This window comes from Spea bombifrons, chromosome 9, assembly GCF_027358695.1.
Source record: "Spea bombifrons isolate aSpeBom1 chromosome 9, aSpeBom1.2.pri, whole genome shotgun sequence".
Lineage (NCBI taxonomy): Eukaryota > Metazoa > Chordata > Amphibia > Anura > Pelobatidae > Spea > Spea bombifrons.
Genome location: NC_071095.1, coordinates 16,258,292 through 16,275,380, shown reverse-complemented (window position 1 = coordinate 16,275,380; position 17,089 = coordinate 16,258,292). Strand labels below are relative to the sequence as shown.

Sequence of the window (17,089 nt, the reverse complement as noted above, 5' to 3'; positions counted from 1 at the left end):
CTCCCTCCCATGTGCCCTTAATTCTACCGGGGTGACCCCGTCTAATCTCTTTGTATGAGAAGGCGGGCAGCGAGCGCGGAGTGCTGGAGATTAGGTCTAAGCCCTCCAACAGCTGTTCATCACCTGAAAACATGCAGTCTGCACCAAAGGATCAAGTATCCCCGAGCAGAGCGCGCTGGGGGAAGTAAACATTAATCCCTGCGGCGAGGGCACAAACACGGAGATACGTGACGCGCGCATTACATCCGACACGTCCAAGCCCACGCGTGACACCCGGCTGTGCGATACGGCCGCGCTGAGCCACGCGCGTTACACTCGGCTGTGCGACACGGGGGCCGAGCCCACACGTTACACCCGGCTGTGCGACACGGGCGAGCCCACGCGTTACACCCGGCTGTGCGACACGGGGGGCCGAGCCCACGCGTTACACCCGGCTGTGCGACACGGGCGAGCCCACGCGTTACACCCGGCTGTGCGATATGGCGGGCTGAGCCCACGCGTTACACCCGGCTGTGCCATCATACACTGTCACACACGTACTGGTCATTTGCCTGACTTTATTTACAGATCATTAAATTAAAACACGACAATTAAAAAATAAAATAATTGTGTGGCTCTTCCTGCAGTGACACCCAGATCCCGGGCCCCTAAATACCCCTCCTGTCTGCGCGCATCAGGCTCCTAGGATATCCCCCCAGTGTCCTGCTCCAATCCATCAGATGGAGACCCCCCAGTGTCCTGCTCCAATCCATCAGATGGAGACCCCCCCCAGTGTCCTGCTCCAATCCATCAGATGGAGACCCCCCCAGTGTCCTGCTCCAATCCATCAGATGGAGACCCCCCCAGTGTCCTGCTCCACTCCATCAGATGGAGACCCCCCCAGTGTCCTGCTCCAATCCATCAGATGGAGACCCCCCAGTGTCCTGCTCCAATCCATCAGATGGAGACCCCCCCCCAGTGTCCTGCTCCAATCCATCAGATGGAGACCCCCCCCAGTGTCCTTCTCCAATCCATCAGATGGAGACCCCCCCAGTGTCCTGCTCCACTCCATCAGATGGAGACCCCCCCCCAGTGTCCTGCTCCAATCCATCAGATGGAGACCCCCCCAGTGTCCTGCTCCAATCCATCAGATGGAGACCCCCCCCAGTGTCCTGCTCCAATCCATCAGATGGAGACCCCCCCAGTGTCCTGCTCCAATCCATCAGATGGAGACCCCCCAGTGTCCTGCTCCAATCCATCAGATGGAGACCCCCCAGTGTCCTGCGCCAATCCATCAGATGGCGACCCCCCCAGTGTCCTGCTCCAATCCATCAGATGGCGACCCCCCAGTGTCCTGCTCCAATCCATCAGATGGAGACCCCCCCAGTGTCCTGCTCCAATCACTTTGTGTCCGGTAGAGTGGGTGCTGATGCGTAGCCTTCGGTGCACGTGGCCCGCAGTGAACAGAGGTCCACGTACCGCAGCCAAAGCGGAGATGACAAACAGGCGAGCTCGCGACCCCGATAGCATTTGGCTTCCTTCAGGGTCTTTTGCGTCCAAACAGCGAGGGATCTGTAAGTAGGAATGCAGACGTCACACAAATCCGGCCCAAAGTGAACGTGTGAGAAACGGGTCATCGGGTAGGAAGGGGGTCGCTCGCCTCTTCAGTAAAGGTGCACAGAGATGGAACAAGCAGTGTAGGGATAATGGGACTCCATGTGGGAATGCAAAGGTGGCAAAGAGGATTGCAGGACGGGGGTCAGAAGCCAGAGGAGGCCTCGCACTACCATATTGTCCTACATGAGGGTATTCGAGACAGGCGAGAAGCAATTAAACCGTTATACTGGGGGAAAGGGGCCATGGGACGGCACCCCAGACTCCCATGTGCTCGAGGCCTACGGCTCCGTGGAGGCTTCCGCGGTCCTTAAAACAGAAATCTCTCTGTCTGGGAGAGCAGAAAAACGACAGGTGCAGATGTTGTGGTAAAACACATCATGGCTGCCAGGAGTTCACTCCACCTTCTCTGATTTGGTTTAGTGCAGAGGTCGGGCTCGGCAGGTCTTTGTGACAGTCAGAGAGATGGTGTGTGTGTTATGGGAGACCCTCCATGCTAACTGGAGCCCTGGGGAGGAACCGGCGCTCCGATACCGACACTGGCTGCTTCCACGTACCAAGGGCCACGAGATTCTTTTATACGTTCCTTAGCCCACATCTGTCCCAAAGACCCTGTAGGCCTAGTGGTGAGAGGGGACAAAATATCACTTTTGGTGTCCTCATGCTGCATGGGCGCGGTGTGTCCTCTGCACCTGCCATGTCTGCCCATTGCTGCCGCTCTTCACCCTGGATGATGGACGTCTTGGCAGGAAGTGTCTGATCCGGCTTCCTCGTTTAACGAATATCCTTTCACATATGGGAGGGCAGCTTCGGCTTTCCCACCTCCACGTCGGGACTAAACACCACGGATCCCTTCCGCGACGGAGCTGTGTGTCTGGCTGCAGAAACAGGAGACTGTGGGGTGACTGGGCCGCTTCCGGGCATGGCCAGGGACCCTGAAGGCACCTGTTGTGGGTGGGAAGAGGAGGACAAAGGCAGGGATTGCTTGCCTGGTTCCACGGGTCCAGAAGAAGAAGAATTATTGCTGGCAACCCCTGGAGACCCTGTTCCCTTTTGGGACGAGGAGCTGTCCTGTTGTTGGACCATTTTGTCCGGCAGTGAAGGCTGAGAAGCTGAGAGGTGGCGGACATCCTGGGAGAGTCTCCTGAAGTGAAGTCCTTGTATGCTCCGGTGCTTGACCAGCTGCTGGGGAGAGCTGGCCGCGTGCTGCATCAGTAGAGAGATGTGGGAGCCGCTGGCTCTGGAAAGGCTGTAATGAAGAGTCCTGCCAGAGAGGGGTCCTATGACTGCTTGAGAACTTGCCGGTCCTGTTGACTGCTGCAGGACTGAGGTGGATGCTGATGCCCCACGTGAACGGGACAGCTGTACCTGTGATGCCATATGGGGTGAGTTTCCCCGAACAGGGGTTTCGCTCCGCTGTGGCTGGTATAAACGCGAGGGGATTTGGGGACACTGCCCACTTATACTTTGTGTGTGGGCTCCACCGGGAGTGGAAGGAGAGACACCAGATGGAGTGCTGACTGAGGAGGGACGGGACCCCCCCAGGCTGGGCTGGGATCTTCTTGCCTGGCGGCTCATGTAGGCAGTCTCTGGAAGAGATGAAGGTGGCAGGAAGACGTGAGCCGGGAGGTTCTGCTGATGTGTGAGGGCAATTGCCACGCTTGTGGTGGCTGCCGCAGCCTGCAGTGGAGCGTGGACCAGCTGGTCCCAGATGAGGGCCTTGGTGCTACTGGGATCCCGCAAGAGCCCCAGAGACTGAAGATCCTGGATGTTGTGGGCCGTGTCTCGGTCGTGTTTTACAATCTGCTGAATAATCTCGTTGTTCACAGAAGCCGTGCTATTCTCTGCTCGCTTACGCAGGAGGATGGAGTTCTTTTTACCTGAAGAAGGGGAAAGGGACACAAGGATAGAGTGACGTGGAAGAAAAGAGATTACAGCACGAGAGGGAGAGTCACGGGACGGACGCTGCTATGGAGGGGATGGGACAGACAGACAGAAAAGAGAGAGGCAAACAAACAAACGTATACACAGGGGCTGTGTATATGCAGTGTATGGAGTGTCAGCTCCTCGGCCCAGGAGCCTGCAGATGCGACTGCACCAGACCACGCAGGGAGCGGGGGATACCCACCAATCCTGTCCAGACGATCCATTGCCACCGTCTCAAAGGCCCGCCTCATCATGGGATATTCTTCCAGGACCTCGTTAAAGTTATCCACCGACAGAGAGTAGAGGCGGCAGTAGGTGTCGGCACGGACACTGGCCGTACGGCGGCCGCGCGTCAGCAAGCAGATCTCTGCAATATGGAAGTAACATCACGTAACACCTACTGTTACATATTACACTGGTGCAGAACAGGGCCTCGCCCTGGGAGCTAACAATCTATCAGTAATTGGTGCGGGCGTTAATCTGCCACAAACTGGAGCAGCTGTGCTCACTGGACAAATGGAGCAGCTGCTCAGGGGTAAGTCCCACTTAGTGCCACTCCATGCCCTGGCAGAGCCCCGAGTGTCAGGTGATGAGAGGCAAAGAGAATAGATTTCACCCTCCCCCCCTGCTTTAAGTGGTTTGTTCCGAGGCACTTCCTGTGTGCAGTGTGAGCAGGGAGTGCTTCCTGTAAGAGGGTGCGGTTCTGGTTATCTCTTTTCTCTGTTCAAATGCAGGTGAGTGAGGGCAGTATTCTGTGAGTGAGGGCAGTATTCTGTGAGTGAGGGCAGTATTCTCATTAAACAGGACAATGCAATCTGTGGGTGAGGGCAGTATGCTGTGAGTGAGGGCAGTATGCTGTGGGTGAGGGCAGTATGCTGTGGGTGAGGGCAGTATGCTGTGGGTGAGGGCAGTATGCTGTGGGTGAGGACAGTATTCTGTGGGTGAGGGCAGTATTCTGTGGGTGAGGGCAGTATTCTGTGGGTGAGGGCAGTATTCTGTGGGTGAGGGCGGTATGCTGTGGGTGAGGGCAGTATGCTGTGAGTGAGGGCAGTATGCTGTGAGTGAGGGCAGTATTCTGTGGGTGAGGGCGGTATGCTGTGAGTGAGGGCAGTATTCTGTGGGTGAGGACAGTATTCTGTGGGGAGGGCAGTATTCTGTGGGTGAGGGCAGTATGCTGTGAGTGAGGGCAGTATTCTGTGGGTGAGGGCAGTATGCTGTGAGTGAGGGCAGTATTCTGTGGGGAGGGCAGTATTCTGTGGGTGAGGGCAGTATTCTGTGGGTGAGGGCAGTATGCTGTGGGTGAGGGCAGTATGCTGTGGGTGAGGGCAGTATTCTGTGGGGAGGGCAGTATTCTGTGGGTGAGGGCAGTATTCTGTGGGTGAGGGCAGTATGCTGTGAGTGAGGGCAGTATGCTGTGAGTGAGGGCAGTATTCTGTGGGTGAGGGCAGTATTCTGTGGGTGAGGGCGGTATGCTGTGAGTGAGGGCAGTATTCTGTGGGTGAGGGCGGTATGCTGTGAGTGAGGGCAGTATTCTGTGGGTGAGGGCAGTATTCTGTGGGTGAGGGCAGTATGCTGTGGGTGAGGGCAGTATGCCGTGAGTGAGGGCAGTATTCTGTGGGGAGGGCAGTATGCTGTGAGTGAGGGCAGTATGCTGTGGGTGAGGACAGTATTCTGTGGGGAGGGCAGTATGCTGTGGGTGAGGGCGGTATGCTGTGGGTGAGGGCGGTATTCTGTGGGTGAGGGCATTATTCTGTGGGTGAGGGCAGTATGCTGTGAGTGAGGGCAGTATACTGTGAGTGAGGGCAGTATGCCGTGAGTGAGGGCAGTATTCTGTGGGGAGGGCAGTATGCTGTGAGTGAGGGCAGTATGCTGTGGGTGAGGACAGTATTCTGTGGGGAGGGCAGTATGCTGTGGGTGAGGGCGGTATGCTGTGGGTGAGGGCGGTATGCTGTGAGTGAGGGCAGTATGCTGTGGGTGAGGGCGTACTGTGTTTGCAATACAAACGCTTCCGGCCTCCTCCTCACCTCCAAAGTAGGAGCCGTCGGAGAGTTTGGTCTCCTTGCTGCCGCGGGTCAGGACGCTGACGACGCCGTGCTGGATGAAGTACATCTTCTTGCCCACGGTGCCCTCGCGTATGATGTAATCGGCGGGCTGGAAGACCTCGAATCTCAGCTTAGTCAGCATGGCGGTCACAAAGTTGGGGTCCGCGTTGGCAAAGAGCGGCATGTTGGCGACAAGGTTCCGGCAGTTAAAATTAACGATCTCCTGCAACGAGAGGGAGAAAGGGCCGGGTCAGACTGGGCAGTTCTGGGGGGTCCGATGGGGGCGCCGGGACGGCACTCACCTCCTTCAGGGGTTCACTCAGCTCCCCGAGAATATTCTCCTCGTCGAACATCTTGCCCTGGTAGCGATGCTCGTAATACTCGTGGATCCTCTGCCGCGTGTCGGGGGGGAGCTTGTGGAAGGACATGTACTGCTCCACCTGCTTGTACTGAGACACGGAGGGGACACGCGCATGTATGTGAGCCGCAACACGCATGGATCGCATTCATTCACTATTCAGCCCTGGTATTGCCCCCCCTCTCTGCCACTACTGGTATTGCCCCCCCTCTCTGCCACTACTGGTATTGCCCCCCCTCTCTGCCACTACTGGTATTGCCCCCCCTCTCTGCCACTACTGGTATTGCCCCCTCAACAGCGTTACCCTAATCTCATCTTACCTTCTCCTGGTACTGGCGGCGGGAGGAGTCCAGGGACTGAATGAGGGCCGTGGCGTGGCCGATGAACACGGCATAACACGTGGCTCCGACGATCATGCTGAGCATGGTGAGCCAGACGTCCGTCATGCCCTCCGGGGCCTGCTGCCCGTAGCCGATGCACAGCATGTGGCTCATTGCCTTGAAGATGGCGTGCGAGTACTGCTTCCCCCACGACTCGTTCTGGTGAGGGAGAGAAGCGCAGCGCTTGGGGTCAGAGTGTCCGTCCCACACTTAGCACCGTCCCAGGCTCAGCACTGTCCCACACTCAGCACCGCCCCACGCACAGCACCACCCCACGCTCAGCAACGGCCCACGCTCAGCAACGGCCCACGCTCAGCACCGGCCCACGCACAGCACCGCCCCACGCTCAGCAACGGCCCACGCACAGCACCGCCCCACGCTCAGCAACGGCCCACGCACAGCACCGCCCCACGCACAGCACCGCCCCACGCTTAGCAACGGCCCACGCTCAGCCCTGCCGCCTACTGCATCACAGCACCGCCCCACGCTCAGCACCGCCCCACGCTCAGCACCGCCCCACGCTCAACACCGCCCCGCACTCCGAAAGTTCTATGAACCTACGATAGCCCTGATGTACACATCACATGCGATAACACTGCACCCACATGCATCACTCAGAGCAGGTAAGTGTGCATGCTTCGTGCAGTTAGTGCACACTCCGTTCTCATGCATATGTTTGTGTTTAAATGCAGTAGGTGTTTGCAAGATACTGCATGCATTAAGCTACACGCCGCAGCCATAGCCCCGCGCTCTACACGCCACAGCCAAAAACCCGCGCTCTACACGCCGCAACCAGAGCCCCGCGCGCTCTACACGCCGCAGCCAGAGCCCCGCGCGCTCTACACGCCGCAGCCAGAGCCCCGCGCGCTCTACACGCCGCAGCCAAAGCCCCACGCGCTCTACGCGCCGCAGCCAAAGCCCCGCGTGCTCTACACGATCCAGCCAAAGCCCCGCGCGCTCTACACGCCGCAGCCAGAGCCCCGCGCGCTCTACACGCCGCAACCACAGCCCCGCACGCTCTACACGCCGCAACCACAGCCCCGCACGCTCTACACGATCCAGCCAAAGCCCCGCGCGCTCTACACGCCGCAGCCAAAGCCCCGCGCGCTCTACACGCCGCAGCCAAAGCCCCGCGCGCTCTACACGCCGCAGCCAGAGCCTCGCTCGCTCTACACGCCGCAGCCAGAGCCTCGCTCGCTCTACACGCCGCAGCCAGAGCCCCGCTCGCTCTACACGCCGCAGCCAGAGCCCCGCGCGCTCTACACGCCGCAGCCAGAGCCCCGCGCGCTCTACACGCCGCAGCCAAAGCCCACGCGCTGTACACGCCGCAACCACAGCCACGCGCGCTCTACACGCCGCAACCACAGCCCCGCGCGCTCTACACGCTGCAGCCAAAGTCCTGCACGTCATACATTCCACGTGCAGTAGGCGTGTTCCTGTGCACATGCTTCTTGCAGTGAGGAATTTTTCATACCTATAGCTGACATAAAATGGATAAAACCTCAGGAAGCTGAAAAATGCATCTCATTAATTGTGTGGAAAACGTCACAGCACCCGGTCACGTCTATCGCGTGTGCCAGGAGAGTCCGTCTGTTACTGCGCTCGTCACGTGTATGTAGGATGTAACATTTACATATATGACACAACAATCTTTACATGTTTCAGCAAATTCATACACTATCCAACTAAACGTATTGATGTGATTGGAGGTGCAGTGGTTTGCTGTGATCTGATTGGAGGTGCAGTGGTTTGCTGTGATCTGATTCGATATGCAGTGGTTTGCTGTGATCTGATTGGGGGTGCAGTGGTTTGCTGTGATCTGATTGGAGGTGCAGTGGTTTGCTGTGATCTGATTGGAGGTGCAGTGGTTTGCTGTGATCTGATTGGGGGTGCAGTGATTTGCTGTGATCTGATTGGATATGCAGTGGTTTGCTGTGATCTGATTGGGGGTGCAGTGATTTGCTGTGATCTGATTGGATATGCAGTGGTTTGCTGTGATCTGATTGGGGTGCAGTGGTTTGCTGTGATCTGATTGGAGGTGCAGTGGTTTGCTGTGATCTGATTGGGGGTGCAATGGTTTGCTGTGATCTGATTGGATATGCAGTGGTTTGCTGTGATCTGATTGGAGGTGCAGTGGTTTGCTGTGATCTGATTGGGGGTGCAGTGGTTTGCTGTGATCTGATTGGGGATGCAGTGGTTTGCTGTGATCTGATTGGGGATGCAGTGGTTTGCTGTGATCTGATTGGGGATGCGGTGGTTTGCTGTGATCTGATTGGATATGCAGTGGTTTGCTGTGATCTGATTGGGGGTGCAGTGGTTTGCTGTGATCTGATTGGGGGTGCAGTGGTTTGCTGTGATCTGATTGGAGGTGCAGTGGTTTGCTGTGATCTGATTGGAGGTGCAGTGGTTTGCTGTGATCTGATTGGAGGTGCAGTGGTTTGCTGTGATCTGATTGGGGGTGCAGTGGTTTGCTGTGATCTGATTGGGGGTGCAGTGGTTTGCTGTGATCTGATTCGATATGCAGTGGTTTGCTGTGATCTGATTGGAGGTGCAGTGGTTTGCTGTGATCTGATTGGGGGTGCAGTGGTTTGCTGTGATCTGATTGGGGGTGCAGTGATTTGCTGTGATCTGATTGGGGGTGCAATGGTTTGCTGTGATCTGATTGGGGGTGCAGTGGTTTGCTGTGATCTGATTGGGGGTGCAGTGATTTGCTGTGATCTGATTGGGGGTGCAGTGATTTGCTGTGATTTGATTGGGGGTGCAGTGGTTTGCTGTGATCTGATTGGGGATGTAGTGGTTTGCTGTGATCTGATTGGGGATGCAGTGGTTTGCTGTGATCTGATTGGGGGTGCAGTGGTTTGCTGTGATCTGATTGGGGGTGCAGTGGTTTGTTGTGATCTGATTGGGGGTGCAGTGGTTTGTTGTGATCTGATTGGGGGTGCAGTGGTTTGCTGTGATCTGATTGGGGGTGCAGTGGTTTGCTGTGATCTGATTGGAGGTGCAGTGGTTTGCTGTGATCTGATTGGGGATGCAGTGGTTTGCTGTGATCTGATTGGGGATGCAGTGGTTTGCTGTGATCTGATTGGGGGTGCAGTGGTTTGCTGTGATCGGATTGGGGTGCAGTGGTTTGCTGTGATCTGATTGGGGTGCAGTGATTTGCTGTGATCTGATTGGGGGTGCAGTGGTTTGCTGTGATCTGATTGGGGGTGCAGTGGTTTGCTGTGATCTGATTGGGGGTGCAGTGGTTTGCTGTGATCTGATTGGGGGTGCAGTGGTTTGCTGTGATCTGATTGGAGGTGCAGTGGTTTGTTGTGATCTGATTGGGGGTGCAGTGGTTTGCTGTGATCTGATTGGGGGTGCAGTGGTTTGCTGTGATCTGATTGGAGGTGCAGTGGTTTGCTGTGATCTGATTGGGGATGCAGTGGTTTGCTGTGATCTGATTGGGGATGCAGTGGTTTGCTGTGATCTGATTAGGGGTGCAGTGGTTTGCTGTGATCGGATTGGGGTGCAGTGGTTTGCTGTGATCTGATTGGGGTGCAGTGATTTGCTGTGATCTGACTGGGGGTGCAGTGGTTTGCTGTGATCTGATTGGGGGTGCAGTGGTTTGCTGTGATCTGATTGGATATGCAGTGGTTTGCTGTGATCTGATTGGGGGTGCAGTGGTTTGCTGTGATCTGATTGGGGGTGCAGTGGTTTGCTGTGATCTGATTGGGGGTGCAGTGGTTTGCTGTGATCTGATTGGAGGTGCAGTGGTTTGCTGTGATCTGATTGGGGGTGCGGTGGTTTGCTGTGATCTGATTGGGGGTGCAGTGGTTTGCTGTGATCTGATTGGGGTGCAGTGGTTTGCTGTGATCTGATTGGATATGCAGTGGTTTGCTGTGATCTGATTGGGGGTGCAGTGGTTTTCTGTGATCTGATTGGGGATGTAGTGGTTTGCTGTGATCTGATTGGGGGTGTAGTGGTTTGCTGTGATCTGATTGGGGTGCAGTGGTTTTCTGTGATCTGATTGGAGGTGCAGTGGTTTGCTGTGATCTGATTGGGGGTGCAGTGGTTTGCTGTGATCTGATTGGGGTGCAGTGGTTTTCTGTGATCTGATTGGGGATGTAGTGGTTTGCTGTGATCTGATTGGGGGTGTAGTGGTTTGCTGTGATCTGATTGGGGTGCAGTGGTTTTCTGTGATCTGATTGGAGGTGCAGTGGTTTGCTGTGATCTGATTGGAGGTGCAGTGGTTTGCTGTGATCTGATTGGGGTGCAGTGGTTTGCTGTGATCTGATTGGGGGTGCAGTGGTTTGCTGTGATCTGATTGGGGGTGAAGTGGTTTGCTGTGATCTGATTGGGGTGCAGTGGTTTGCTGTGATCTGATTGGGGGTGCAGTGGTTTGCTGTGATCTGATTGGAGGTGCCGTGGTTTGCTGTGATCTGATTGGGGATGCAGTGGTTTGCTGTGATCTGATTGGGGGTGCAGTGGTTTGCTGTGATCTGATTGGAGGTGCCGTGGTTTGCTGTGATCTGATTGGGGGTGCAGTGGTTTTCTGTGATCTGATTGGGGGTGCAGTGGTTTGCTGTGATCTGATTGGAGGTGCAGTGGTTTGCTGTGATCTGATTGGGGTGCAGTGGTTTGCTGTGATCTGATTGGGGGTGCAGTGGTTTGCTGTGATCTGATTGGGGGTGCAGTGGTTTGCTGTGATCTGATTGGGGGTGCAGTGGTTTGCTGTGATCTGATTGGGGGTGCAGTGGTTTGCTGTGATCTGATTGGGGGTGTAGTGGTTTGCTGTGATCTGATTGGAGCTGCAGTGGTTTGCTGTGATCTGATTGGGGGTGCAGTGGTTTGCTGCGATCTGATTGGAGGTGCAGTGGTTCGGATGTGGACGCTGGGCTGTGATTAAGGGCTACGCCAGCTAAACGTTTGTGTGCGTCAGGCGGTTGTGTGGCTTTGTGTTCTGTATTTTCCTGAAAAGTCTATGTTTTAGGCTCGCTGGATCGCACTCCTGTTTTACTCTCCAGTTCCCTTCATCTAATTAGACCCAGCTGTGCTCTGATAATGAGCTCCCGTTGCTCCCCACTTGCGCATGCAAGGTGAGTGCTTTGTCATCGTTTCTCATGAGAAAAGGGGTTAAAAGTTTTCCATCTGCAGCTGATTAACCCACGCATTGCTGTACCGCCAGCATATGTATTATCACCCAACACGTCTCCTGGTCCGCACTGAGAATACCCTGGGGGTATTTGGGGCCACAAAGACCCCTGCGGGAAAAGGACCCGTCCATATTGCGATCAGTGCAGAACTCCTGGAACGTGATTTGGACCCAGGAGAGGAACATTTGCTATTGGTGGCGACAGCTCGGTGCGTGTCCTCCGTAACCCCCGGAGTTCTGGACTCCCGACACGCATATGGCTGTCTGGACACGGGCAGATTTGCCATACCTGGATTCTCGGCAAGGCTCGTCAGCCGCAGCCAGAGCCAAGTCTGAGAACACAGCGTGTCGGGAAGACAGCTGGCCAAACACAGTCAGTGAGAAAAGTCGGTCCAAGTCGGCCCTTAATTAATTTCTCTGTCTTGGCTGGGATTAACTCCTAACAGAAGATCATGTCTGGAAGCGATTATAAAACCTGCTTCAGATGGAGTAGATTGTAAGCTCTGTAGGCAAAGGGGGGATTATGGGAATGATGCAGTTGAGCAGAAATCCTTATATATCTGGCAAAAAGGGCATGGAGCCTCACCTGGCACTGAAGCCCTGATAAAGGTATGACGGACAGCTGTCTACTCACCACCATGTGGTTAATGGAGACCCAGCAGTCCTCGGGGAAGTCCTGCAGCATGGGCACGAGGAACTGCAGACACCCGTCCCAGTGACACAGCAACAGCATCATCCCGATCAGGTTGAAGATCCGCACCACTGCGCTAGCGAGGTCATAGGTCATGTGGAAAATCTAGCCAATGAAAGGAAAGCAAAGGGTCAGCAGAACATTGACCTAGAACACGGCTATCCACAACACGTCACAATTTCTGGTTATGTTAGTCCTCCATGCGTTACGCCTCGGAACGATGATGTGAACATGTCTGCTTCGCGTGTGCACGGGTCACATGTGACGTCCCCAACCTGATGTTATGCCTTTTGGTACATACAGTCATTAATCTCTGCCCGTGCGATGTATGGAGGCATCTAGTCACCCCAGTTGGTTACCCCCCGCTCCTGGTGCAGGACCACGCTCATACCTCCTCCCACTGGTGGATGTATCGGATGAGCCGGGAGAGGCGAAGGAGCCGAAGAAGGCTGAGGATTTTAGTGAAGCGCACAATCCGGAGAGCTCGAGCGGTCTTGTAAACCTCAGAATCCACGCGTGTCTCCAAGTCCACGATGAGAAAGATGTAGTCCACAGGGATGGAGGACACAAAGTCCACCAGAAACCAGGTCTTCAAATACTTCATCTTGATGGTGTGCGGGTCTAGAATGATCTCTGTGTTATCCTCCACGACAATCCCGGTTCGGAAATTCAGCACCAGGTCGGCCAAGAAAAAAGTGTCCGACAAAACATTGAACACTATCCACGGTGGCGTGTTTTCATCCTTAAAGAACGTGATTCCCACCGGGAGAATGATGAGGTTTCCGACCATGAGGAGAAGCATCGTCAGGTCCCAGTAAAACCTGCAGATACACAGAGAAGATGGTGAGAACGGAGGAGGAACCAGAAAGAAGAATGGCGCACACTTTATGGCCGCCATGATGGGAACGCTTTGGGGGTAAAATACACGTTCAGCTCATGGAAATATACAACCGAAGCATCTGATGCCCCCTTGTGTCATGGGGAGCATCGGAAGGGTTCCCGGGCCACAGGGGAAGGGATTCTGGACGGGACATCGTTGATCGTCTTAAGGAAGAAGCATCTGGCAGATTAGTGAGGAGCATCCACGGGCGACACCATGACTTCCAGTCCCAGATCCCTGCGGATTAAAACCTCCGCGCAGGAATAAGATGTAAATATAGAGACCGCGGGGGAGCCCAAGTCATCACACAACACGGCAGCACGTAGCCTGCCACGAAAGGCCCTCCATAGCCGCTGCCGCAGGGGCCAAGGACAATATAAAACATGTTTAAAAACCACCTGAAATAAACGCTGCCGGACCATCAACAAGAAGCATCTCGGAGAGGCCCTGTATGAACTAAAACGCATATACAGCCCTCCATACTATAACATGCACTATACACGCTCTGTGCAATCACATGTACCCAGCGGCCTGAGCCGTGTGCGTGTAACGTGTGTGCGCTGATGGCATGCTCTCCGGTCAGCACCATGGACAGCACCTTCCTGTAATTGGACTTATTTCTCTCCCCAGCTGGAAGCCGTGTGTAAGTGTGTGTTATACAGGGATATATATATATACATATATGTGTGTATATATATGTGTGAATCTGGCCTGAGACCCATCGTCATTTATATACATATATATATATACATATACACATATATATGACCCATGGGTCTCGGGGCCAGATCCGCATCTCCAGCAGCCATAGGCACAGGTTCTGCCTATGGGTTCCCCTAAAGAGTTAAATCAGGGTGACCTAGAGCTTAATGAAGAGCACTAGGCATTAGAAACACTTCTATAACACGGCCGGGACTGGATCTGAATCCAGTGGGGTGGGCCTCGTGGATCTAGTGGTGAGAGATCTCATGGAACGTGCCCTCTACCCGTTGTGCAGCGCTATGGAATACGATGCCGCTATATAAAAGAATCAATAACAATGTTGTGCCTGTTTTTCTGCTTCATTTATTGTCCATTAGACACTCGCTTCTCCGGAGCCTGTCCTCCGGGTACCACGGACCCCCGCTCTCCTCCATTCTCCTGCGAGGGGCAAATGCTTTGCACACAACCTCCCTACAGCGAGCTTCCCGGTAAAGGGCAGGGACGAGTCCCCAGGGCCGCACGCCGGACAGCTACCGCTGCTGAACCGCAGGGTCCAGACAGCATCACGGATTGTTCTACAAAATCCCCCCCGAAGCGATCACCCACCTGAAGTCACTGTACGGGTGAATGATCCAGAAGCCAGCTGATTTAACTCTTTGCTGTTCAATCTCCACAGCCTTGTGGCTCCCAAACATCCGCAGGGAAAATTTATTAACAGCCGGTTGTAGGAGGGCCCCAAACTGCCGCTGCATGAATGTCCTGGGGTCCTCAGCCTCCATTTGCTCTTGAGTATCCAACTTGGGATCCATAGGGCTGGGTCCAGAGGCTGAAGACTGGCTTGCACCTGGAGTTGGAATCTGGTCATTTCCCGGCACAAGGTTCTGATTGGATCCCAGTACTGGAGTCTGGTGGGATCCTGGGTTAGTGGAGTGATTAGTCCTGGAGGCTGCTGTCTGCGAGGGCCCCGAGACAGGGGACCGATTGGATGCAGGGTCTGGGGTCTGGTCAAGAACAGGGGCGGCAGACTGATGGGAATCCGGGGTCAGAGTCCAGTTGCGGTCAGACAATGACGTCTGGCTGGATCCAGGGGCTCTGTCTTGGTTTGGTTCGAAGACAGGGATCTGGGTAGCCCTAAAGGCCAGAATCTGGTTGGGTGTGGAGGAAGCAACTGGGTTGGGCCCCTGCGCAGAAGTCTGGCTAGATCCAAGAACCAGGGTGGGATTCAGGTTGGGGTCAGGGACAGGATTCATTTTTGGTCCAGAAGTCTTGCTGGTTTCAGGGACAAAAATTGGGTTTTGGGGAGCACAAGTCTGGGAGGGTTGGAGACCAGACGTCTGGTGGGAGCCAGGACACATGGAAATGTGTTGAAATCTTAAGGCAGCAGGTGCCTGGCTCTGTCTACAAGCGGGGATCTGTATTGGTCCTTTAGGTCTGGAGTCCAGATCCTGGATTGGTCCTTTGAGCTTGAGGTGAAGATCCTGAATTGACCCCTTGGGCGTAGGGTCTGAGTCCTGCATCTGTCCTGTAGAAGAATGGTTAGATGCTGCAGGGAATGTGTGGATGGGTGCAGTGATGGAAGATGGAGATTGGCAGGGTGATGTGGTGGAGCCTTGGGTTGGAGTCTGTCTGGACCCACAAGGATGAGGCTGGCTGGATTCTAGAAGCGGAGGCTGGTCAGTCCCTGGAACAGAAGGTTGGCTGCATCCTGGGACATGGGATTGAGTGGGTGTTGGGTCAGAAGGCAAGCTAGGCCTAGGGGAGGGCATGTGGATACATCCAGTGTCCAGACCATGCTCAACTGGTGGCTGATATTGGATTAGGGCAGCCGCCTGGGTGAGTCCTGGAGTTGAAAATGGGCTAAGCCCGAAGTCAAGCATCTGATTGGCTCTCGGGACATATTTATCATGGTCTGAGGTTTGATGCTGGTATCGTACTAAGAGGGAAGATTGGTTGTGGAGAGGAGGGGATCCACGAGATACAGGAGAGGGGATTGGTCCAGGGTTTGAATGTTTGCTATATCCAGATACTGTAGAATGCGGACTTAGTCCTGGTACAGAAACATACTTGATTTGTCCAGATGACGCTGTGGGATGCCGGCCGGGAGCGGAGGCTGCTGTGGGATGCTGGGTGGGAGCGGAGGCTGCTGCGGGATGCTGGGTGGGAGCGGAGGCTGCTGTGGGATGCCGGCCGGGAGCGGAGGCTGCTGTGGGATGCTGACCGGGAGCGGAGGCTGCTGTGGGATGCTGGCTGGGAGCGGAGGCTGCGGGATGCTGGCCGGGAGCGGAGGCTGCTGTGGGAGGCTGGCCGGGAGCGGAGGCTGCTGGGGGATGCTGGCTGGGAGCGGAGGCTGCGGGATGCTGGCCGGGAGCGGAGGCTGCTGTGGGAGGCTGGCCGGGAGCGGAGGCTGCTGGGGGATGCTGGCTGGGAGCGGAGGCTGCTGTGGGATGCTGGCTGGGAGCGGAGGCTGCTGTGGGATGCTGGCCGGGAGCAGAGGCTGCTGTGGGATGCTGGCTGGGAGCGGAGGCTGCGGGATGCTGGCCGGGAGCGGAGGCTGCTGTGGGAGGCTGGCCGGGAGCGGAGGCTGCTGTGGGAGGCTGGCCGGGAGCGGAGGCTGCTGGGGGATGCTGGCCGGGAGCGGAGGCTGCTGCGGGATGCTGGCCGGGAGCGGAGGCTGCTGTGGGATGCTGGCCGGGAGCGGAGGCTGCTGTGGGATGCTGGCCGGGAGCGGAGGCTGCTGTGGGATGCTGGCCGGGAGCGGAGGCTGCTGTGGGATGCTGGCCGGGAGCGGAGGCTGCTGCGGGATGCTGGCCGGGAGCGGAGGCTGCTGCGGGATGCTGGCCGGGAGCGGAGTCTGCAGGATGCTGGCTGGGAGCGGAGGCTGCGGGATGCTGGCCGGGAGCGGAGGCTGCTGCGGGATGCTGGCTGGGTCCGGAGGCTGAGGGATGCTGGCTGGGTCCGGAGGCTGAAGGATGCTGGCTGGGAGCCGAGGTTGTGGATGTCCGGCTGGGAGCGGAGGCTGCGGGAGTCCGGCTGGGAGCCGAGGCTGCGGGAGTCCGTCTGGGAGCGGAGGCTGCGGGAGTCCGGCTGGGAGCGGAGGCTGCGGGAGTTCGGCTGGGAGCGGAGGCTGCGGAAGTCCGGTTGGGAGCGGGGACAGGCAGCTGCTGGCTTTGTCTGAAAGCAGAGGGATGCTCCCCTAATGCAGGCACAGGAGGAGGATGAGTGACTCCCGAGGATGAGCTTCTTGCATGGAGCATCGTGGGCTCCTCCTCTCCGTCTGCCATCAGGCGGCTGACTGGAGAGAACCGGGCATCTGTGGCTTCCATGGTGTTCAGAGGCTGCTGCCTTCACAGGTCGCGAGCTCCCATCGCCTGTCCTCCCTCACATCC

The 17,089-nt window shown here is 56.1% G+C and overlaps 1 protein-coding gene across 1 annotated transcript; it reads right to left on the bottom strand.

The window, feature by feature from the left end:
* Positions 1 to 2,188: 2,188 nt before the first annotated feature.
* Positions 2,189 to 15,777, bottom strand: HCN3 (hyperpolarization activated cyclic nucleotide gated potassium channel 3). Its single transcript, XM_053474702.1, has 8 exons — positions 14,310 to 15,777; positions 12,513 to 12,942; positions 12,065 to 12,226; positions 6,240 to 6,458; positions 5,864 to 6,010; positions 5,544 to 5,784; positions 3,722 to 3,886; positions 2,189 to 3,473 (listed from the first exon to the last, which is right to left on the bottom strand). The coding sequence occupies exons 1-8, from the start codon at positions 15,578 to 15,580 to the stop codon at positions 2,383 to 2,385; spliced, it is 3,726 nt and encodes a 1,241-aa protein (XP_053330677.1). The 5' UTR covers positions 15,581 to 15,777; the 3' UTR covers positions 2,189 to 2,382.
* Positions 15,778 to 17,089: the final 1,312 nt, after the last annotated feature.

What these genes read in the sequence shown, in the direction of transcription:
- HCN3 (XM_053474702.1), bottom strand. Translation starts at nt 15,580, where the DNA reads ATGCTTGACTTCGGGCTTAGCCCATTTTCAACTCCAGGACTCACCCAG. An exon ending in ACATCCACCAGTGGGAGGAG is followed by an intron (nt 12,227 to 12,512) that starts GTATGAGCGTGG and finishes TTCATTGGCTAG; the next exon opens with ATTTTCCACATGACCTATGA. An exon ending in TCTCCATTAACCACATGGTG is followed by an intron (nt 6,459 to 12,064) that starts GTGAGTAGACAG and finishes CTCCCTCACCAG; the next exon opens with AACGAGTCGTGGGGGAAGCA.